This window comes from Gopherus evgoodei, chromosome 5 (genome assembly GCF_007399415.2).
Source record: "Gopherus evgoodei ecotype Sinaloan lineage chromosome 5, rGopEvg1_v1.p, whole genome shotgun sequence".
Lineage (NCBI taxonomy): Eukaryota > Metazoa > Chordata > Testudines > Testudinidae > Gopherus > Gopherus evgoodei.
In genome coordinates, this window is record NC_044326.1 from 104,478,269 (window position 1) to 104,486,428 (window position 8,160).

The 8,160-nt window shown below is 41.1% G+C and overlaps 1 protein-coding gene across 2 annotated transcripts in view; it reads right to left on the reverse strand.

Annotated features, from left to right (window-relative positions):
• The window catches only part of MYOZ2 (myozenin 2), a 29,566-nt gene extending 21,773 nt beyond the window's left edge, over positions 1 to 7,793 (reverse strand). Inside the window, exons 1-2 of one of the 2 annotated variants that reach the window (XM_030565441.1) lie at positions 7,653 to 7,793; positions 6,992 to 7,094 (exon numbers count right to left, since the gene is read on the reverse strand). In XM_030565441.1, the coding sequence (XP_030421301.1) occupies positions 6,992 to 7,067 (76 nt within the window). In that variant the 5' untranslated portion in view covers positions 7,068 to 7,094; positions 7,653 to 7,793. Of the gene's footprint in view, positions 1 to 6,969; positions 7,095 to 7,652 lie in introns of those variants that run through there. The other variant, XM_030565442.1, reaches the window with a different exon arrangement.
• Positions 7,794 to 8,160: the final 367 nt, after the last annotated feature.

Here is an 8,160-nt window from a genome sequence, read left to right on the forward strand (position 1 = left end):
CAGATTTCCATAAAGTGAGGGAGTCAATCTGCAGCCTGTTCCACCGTTCAGACTAGGCATGTGGTGGTACACACATCATACAGACACAAGCCTGCTTTCTTCAACCCTCCTGCCCCCAACAGCTTGCTTCAGCACTTCCCCAAATCAATTCCACTTACCACGGGCCTCCTCTCCTGTTTGCGCTTTGCCAAGCTCCAACTCCTGTGATTGGCTAGCCTCCTCCGGGATAGAGAAGAGCTGGCTGCATGCATCTCTGACCTCCAAGTCATCCTCTGCCTCTGGGTCTCTCTCTCCCTCTACATCCTCATCCAAGATTCCCTCCTCCTGGCTTGGTCCACTCTTGACTGGCATGCGAGCCACCAAAGTATCCACAGTGGCCTTCGCAGTGGGGGTGCAGTCACTACCGAGTATCGCATCCAGCTCATTGTAGAACCGGCAGCTCATGGGCACAGCACTGGAGCGGCGGTTTGTCTCCTGCGCCTTGTGGTAGGCATTCCGCAGCTCCTTCACTTTGACCTTGCACTGCAGTGTGTCCCACTCATGGCCCCTTTCTGTCATTCATTGTGAAATCTGTCCATAGGTATAATTCCTACGACTGGAGCGCAGCTGGGACTGGACGGCTTCCTCTCCCCAAATGCTGGTGAAGTCTAGCAGCTCGGCATTGCTCCAAGCAGGGGATCGCCTGGTGTGTGTAGCAGGCATGGTCACCTAGAAAGATGTGATGAGACCACTGCAAGCGTCACCAAGCAAGCAGGACGGGAACTCCACCCTCTGGAATCTAAGGGTGGGGCTCACGGTTGGTCACTTGAGGGCAGGGCCAGCTCCAGGCACCAGCAAAGGAAGCAGGTGTCTGGGGAGGGCAATAGAAAGGAGTGGCACTCTGTCTGTTATTGGGGCAGCACGTTCGGGTCTCGAGTGGCAATTCAGTTGTGGGTCCTTCAGTCCCTCGCTTCCTCTTCGGCGGCAACTCTATCGCTCCACTTCAGTCTTCGGCGGCACTTCAGCACTTTGGCAGCTCAATCGCTGCGCTTCAGTCTTCGGCGGCAATTCAGTGGTGGGTCCTTCACTCCCTCCTTCCTCTTCAGTGACACTTCGGTGACAGCTCAATGTTTTGTTTGTTTGTTTTTTCTCTTCACCACTTGCGGCTGCAAAAAAGCTGGAGCCAGCTCTGCCTGAGGGTAAGGCAGTAGAGTTCAAACCGATGACCAGAGAGACGAGAACACGCATTGTGGGACACCTCCTGGAGGCCAATCGCAGTGCTGTAATTGACCAAGGTGTCTACACTGGTACCGCAACACTGTAGCCCTGGGGCAGAAAGCTCTATGTCAGTGTGGTTTTTTACAGTGCTGCCACTGTGCAGTTTCTGTGCAGTATGTGGCTTGGCAGCATGTACACCTTGGGAGTTACACTGCAGAGAGCTGCTTTACTGCGCAGAAACTTCCCATTGTTGACAAGGCCTTCGTCTCTGTGGGTGTTTATAAGCTTCAGGACCAGATATGAAGTAACATGATACTATGCAAAACTGCACTGAGGCTCCAGTATGAATCTTTGCTCTGCTTATTCAAGGTGACATTTTGGTATGTGTTTGATATAAGCCCTAATTCTTTAAATATTTTTATGCACTACAGAATATTCAGGCTTCAGTTAGTGTGTAAATGTATGCAATATAGTAAAATGAACTGAAATCAAATTACATGTTGGAAACTATTTAATTTCTTCCAGGGCATCCACACAGAAGAGCAAAACTTAACTTTGCATTACAGATTACAATGGGGAGCAGTTGGTAGCTACAGTAAATCTGGTATTTAATAAGAACTGAAAAAAATAATGGAGATATTAATATTTATTTTCAGAGTTTCTATAGTTTCTCATTTTTAATACATTGTGTAATATCTGCTGGAAGCTTAGTGAACCTAAACAACATGAATTCTTGATTTCTGGCAAATATAAATCTCTTCTTAATGACACAGACACATTAAATACTTATCCCAGGCTGCTGAGATTTTGAATTTCCCTTTAACTCACAGAGAGAAGTTTGCAGGCAGGGCCAGCTCCAGGCCCCAGCATGCCAAGCGTGTGCTTGGGGCGGCATGCCGTGGGGGGCGCTCTGCCAGTTGCCAGGAGGGCGGCAGGCGGCTCTGGTGGACCTCCCGCAGGTGTGCCTGCAGACGGTCCGCTGGTCCCATGGCTCCTGTGGAGCATCCACAGGCACACCTGTGGGAGGTCCACCGGAGCCGAGGGACCAGCGAGCGGCAGAGCGCTCCCCGCAGTGTGCCATCGTGCTTGCGGCAGCGAAATGGCTAGAGCCAGCCCTGTTTGCAGGCACTGGACTTGCATCTGGATTGGCTCAGTTCTGCTCCTACTGATGTCATCCAAATTTTTGCAGTTGACGTCAACTGGAGCAGGATCAAGCCAGCTATGCATAATGCCAGGAACAGGAGAATGCATTTCTGCATTAAAAATAATATGAGCAAGAACCCTGATAGCATCCTGTTATTTAAGAGAGAACAATAAAACAAAGAGTTCAGCATGAAAGATGATGTCTCAGTTTGCCCACTGCCTAAACAATGCCAGATAGTGGTGATTTATAGGCATGATGATATAGTATGCACTAGGTATGGGCTAAAGCCGCAAAATTTTGATTCAGAACTTCATTTTGAACTCCCCCACCTCCAAAAGTCAGGGGTGTTTGAATCTGGAACATATCGCAGCAGGCATCTTGGCTGGTTGGAGTTGACAATTTCACCTCTTAGTCCACCAATATTTTCATGTAAAGCAAAGGCTTCTTTCACTCATGTTTTTCTCCATTGCCTAGAACTTGGCCCACAATGAAAGTTTGTGGGAATAGGCTGGAGAGAATTCAGTTCAGCCACACCTCTGCTCCATACTGAATGTTAAATATTTTGGGCCTCGCTGTTCTCTCAGACACATACTATCCTCGATCTGTATGCAGAGCTCTCATTATGTTAATTCAGCTAGGATCCAAACACTCTGTAACAAATTGTGTGTTCTGTTGTGTATCTAGGCAGCTTCCCAGAAATGTAAATGTGAAATTTTACTCCAGTCTTCTGAAAATTAAAATCTAATCTGCTGCCTGTTTCAATTATGTGCATAGGGATTGCTATGGTGTCAGTGCAATGAGGGTGATGAGAAGCAAGAGAAGGTGGTGTTTAGAGGAAGACAAAAAGATCATCTCCAAATGCAAAAGTTAACAATTAATAAATTGACACTTAAATCTGCAGCTCCATGCTTTAATCCTGATCTTAACTTTTTAGCCTCAGTTCTTTCTCTGTTCCTGCCAAGTCCTCTCTGCCCCTTAAAATGGTAACAGCTTTCATTTTAAATATGATTTGTATATTTCCTCCCTCATCCAACCCCCTCATCTCTTTTAATCCTCCAGTTTAAAATCTTCTAAATATCTTCTTGTAGATTATACATTTTAATCATGAATATTAGATAAGATATGTTTATCACATAATCAGAAATAAGAATCTATAAACCGCCACAAAAGGTAGTTAAATATGTATCTGTCGAAGCATGCATTAATGATGTTATATAGAAACTAGATTTAAAGGTGAGCAAGGAGTAATTAACAGATATCAAGGGCTTCCTTCACAAAAAAATACATCTAGTTTTTAAAAAATGAATGAGCCAAGTATATTCTCATATTTTTAAAAGTAAATTAGACTTCAGCCTATCTTAAACATTTTGAGCTTATTTTCTACTTTCATTTAAACCTATTACAGTGAAATCAGCATTTGTGAAAGGTGAAGATTGCCAGGCCCAGAAAATAAAGCCCTCTACAAAACAGGTTTATCTCAAGCAGGAATAGTCCAAGTCTTCCTCCATCATTCTGCCAATCCACCTCCACTCAACTGTGGAGTCCAGAAAAGGCGAGAGATTATTACATTCGCCCATTTAATACCTGGACTCTCTCTTGAGAAAACAAAAACATGCCTATTAGCTCCTACTTTTGTAGTGTTTTTCTAATGTGGACTTTGCCCACTAGAGATGGGAATAACAACCCATACTGATGTCACACAAACCACTAAAGAACTGGTGGAGAGTAACAACTTTCAGTCTCTGCCAACCAGGCCCAGATTTGAAGCAGCGATGTAGAGCTAACAGGCTTTGTATTGAATCAGCAATTAAGTCTCCTGGTATGAATCAGTTTACAGAGAGTTTGACTCTCTCTACTTATCTTAAAATGTTATTTTAAAACTGATTGAATAAAAATGAGTCCTCTTTATGCAATAGACCTGCTTCAAGCCATAAGTATTTACTTTACTCAGTAAAATACATTTTTACTGTTTTTTTTACTCCTGTTAACAATACAGAGCCAGTCTCATTTTGGGAGAATGAGCAGGATTCTTTTGTATGGCTCAAGCAATATAATTGAATTGTTAGCTAAATTCCAATTGCAGAATCATTATTACAGGTAATGATGCAAAAACCAAAAAGAAAACAGCTCAACTTTAAGATCTCACATTAAGTTTGCAGGCCAGCAATTAGGGGGAAAAGGATAGGCCAAATCAAAATCCCAGATCCAAGCTTTTTTATCTTTTTTAAAGGGTCAGAACAAAACTGTGGTTCTGAACTTGAGGATTTAAAATCCACATTCCAACCCAAATTTCTCCAGATGGCTAGAAAATGTCCAGGATTGGGAAGTTTTTCATTGATATAAAGTATCGATCAGTGAGTCTCAAGAAGTTACACATCCAATAGCTTGACTGCTTCTCCAAGGCTTGTCTGAACATCAGTGGTTTGGATATCAGGTTGGAAATCTCATGACAGAAGACTTCACAAGATTTCTAGTATGACCAGATTTGGGCTGAGCCAAAGACACCAAGAGGGCAGCTTTTCATAGTGTTTTGGTTTTTCAGTTTACATTCCCAGCTGAAAACAGAAAATGCAGAAGTGAGTAAAATAAGTTAACTAAACTTCTTTGAACCTCAAAAAAAGCCTGGATTCAGTTCAATCATACGAATGCTGACTAAGTTCAGATGCAGCAGCATTTTGTGCCCACTCCCCCAAAATCTTCAGGGCCTTCTAAAGAGGATCTTTCTCCTAGCCCATTCTTCCTTTGCACCTTCAGTGAGAAGGATAGACTGTCAATCTGAGATCCCCCCCACAGACAGACTCCAGTTTTTCTCCCACTCCTAAATCCTTGATCTTCTACTTTCACTTGCAATCAGGTAATAATCATGTTCTGAGCTGCACTGCTGCCTGCTACTCTGCCTCTGCCCCTGCCCCATTCAGGCCTTCTCCTGTCAAGGGTCCTATTTCCCAGTTCCAACAACATTGTCTTAATCCAGATATGGAATCAATTCATTTCCAGTTTCCAGTGAAGGCTGAGTTGTTTCTCATACCAGTTCCCTATGCCTAATCTAGAGTCAAATTTTTAAAAGAGAGGTCCAATTGTGTGTGTGAAAATGAGAGCAATTGTAAATTGAGTGTTGAAGTTACCTTCACTATAATTGCAAAGTGAGTATTTACACATGCCTTTGCATGCATAAAGTTATGATCTGTACTCATAACTGCAAGCACTGTACATGCAAATGTAGGCACACACATTTTTAAGCATGGATGTTAAACCTCTACATTTAAAAATTTGATCCATTAACTATTTTTGCATTAAAGCTGGCTGGTGGCCCACTACAAATGCCTAAATGATCCATTGGATGATTTAACTGATCATTGCAGTCAGCTTTAACAAATGAGTTAAATAAGATAAGATACTTTAGAGACAATGATGTCATATGTGGAACATCTAAATAATCCTAAATTGGCTTCAGTACAGCTTGGTTTACATAGTCTTTAAATACAAAGACATGGGATCCAGAAATGGCATCTACAAAAATATTGCAAATGTCACTCAGATATTAAACTGTTTAATAAAACTGCATTAAAAAATCTAACAGATATATTTACAACAAAATGTGAAAAGAATGGGCAGGCACTTACACGGGCAGATTCTTTTTTGTACATATACAAAGGACTTATTCCTACTTTCCTTGGAATCAAATTTGTCAGTTAGTTATCTAAGTGGGTTATTTGTCAGTAAGTTATCTAAGTTATCACAATACATGTGAGCAGGAGAATAAAGCCCAGAGTTTCGTAAGTAGATTGAAAGTTAGGTCCTTAATTCATAGTTAGGTACCTAAACCAATGGCCTGATTTTCAAAATTGCGGAGTATTAAACAACTTCCACAGACTTCAAGAGGGACTATTAGATGATCACCACTTTTGAAAATTAGGCCATGTATTTAAGCAACAAAATAAGGTTCTATGGTTGGCATTTTTAAAAGCATCTGAGTGAGGAGCACAGTCCCAGTGAAAGTCAATGGGACATGTGCTCCTAAATCACAAAGCACTTTTGAAAGTCTCATGTTAGGAGGATAATCTTAAGCATCTACTTTTGAAAATCAAGCCAAGATTTTCATAGGTGTTTCTATTTCCCTCAAAGTGGCAACAGAAAAGTTGAATTTTTGCTTAAAAGAACAGCCAATAACTATGTATAGGAGAGAAATGACAAGAGCTAATAAGGTTTATTAATCCCAATAGCTAGCTTTGAGGGAAGGAAGGAAGGAGAATAATGATACAAATATTTTTGATCATGGATAATAAAAGAAATGGAAAACGGGAAAAAAGAGAGAGACAGATAATCATGTTTTGTATATGAATAGTCTTGTAAAATGGAATCCAGTCATATTAGCCCCAGATAATATTCTGAAAGGCTATCCAAGCAGAATGTACATCAGCTGTTAGATTACTTCATTCCTTCACAACAGTTGTTCATCTGAAAATAGCTTTCAAATGAAAAGAGACAACTACAAAAGGATTAGTTACCATAGGCAGCATGATACCCCCACCGGATTATCTATGACAGAATACGCAGAACTTTAAGAGAGTTAAACTGTGAGATTAAAAAGAAATGTTAGGAAGGGGCTAAAGGAACATAGGACATACAGTAACCGGTTTTAGCTTATACCATTGCCGTGGATTTCCTTCATAATGGCGGATGCTTGTTGTTTCCTCTCTTTGACCATGGCAGAATGTGATAACATTGTGATTGTCTGGTGGGGTTTTCCTCACTGAAAAAAAAATCCACATTTTTACATTGTTAAGCCAGTGTGCAGAATCTCATTGACTTTTGTTTCTAGCATTGTCTTCGGAATAATTAGTGAGTATACTTGTTTCTCATTTGGCTAAGCTGTCTTTTTAACAATGCCAAAGACACTGGCAATCATTCTGATCAGAGACATGTTCTCCCACTCAAGGATAAGAAGTCCTGAGTGACATACTGTTCTTTGGCTACACAAGATTTGTGGCAGTGGCCTGGGCCTTCTCATTTCCACACACTATGTTTAAAAAAAATTGCAAATCTGTGATTTATTTATTTATGTCTTTTGTTAACCCTTGTTCTACAGTCTCAAAAATAGGAAAAATTCTGGCAATCTGCTTAAAGTGACAGCAAAAAGGTTGATGAGCTTGCTAAAGCATCTTTAAATAAGCAAAGAAAGTAGATTCCCCACTAAATAAAAATATACATCTTATTTTATTCCTGAGATAGGATGTTACTTAAATGTCTTCTATGCAACAGATTGTAGGAAAAAACAATGTCAAAATATTTCAGGAAACAATACACTTACCCTATTGTTAGGCTTTGTGCAGAAAAAAGCAATCCCAATGCCTTTTGGTGAAGTTTCTGGAGTTTATGAATGGGTATGACCTGCCTGGTCCTGGATGGTTTCTATCCTTCTGGTTGGGTCTGCATGGTACCTAGTACAAAGACAAACAGGGGGCTGAACCTTTCCAAAGAGACTGGCATCCAGCTGACATCAGCCAGCTATATATAGAACCAGACACTTCAGCTAGTCATATCTTCCTGGCGAAAGAAGAGAACAGAAAGGATTCAACTGTACCCACCACAAAGAGAGTATCTCTTCCAGAGCTTATTGGGAGATTTCATGGAATGCTCTCGTCATACTTGTTTAAATCATCCCATCATCACCTTGAAGAAGAATAATCTCCATGTTAAAACTAGGGGAAAGACGTTTAAAAATAAGGTGATAAATATATGATGAGGAAGACTATATGATGGGAATGGAATGGGCTAATCCTTCAGTGAAAGATAACACTGTGCCTTTATAGTAGCTG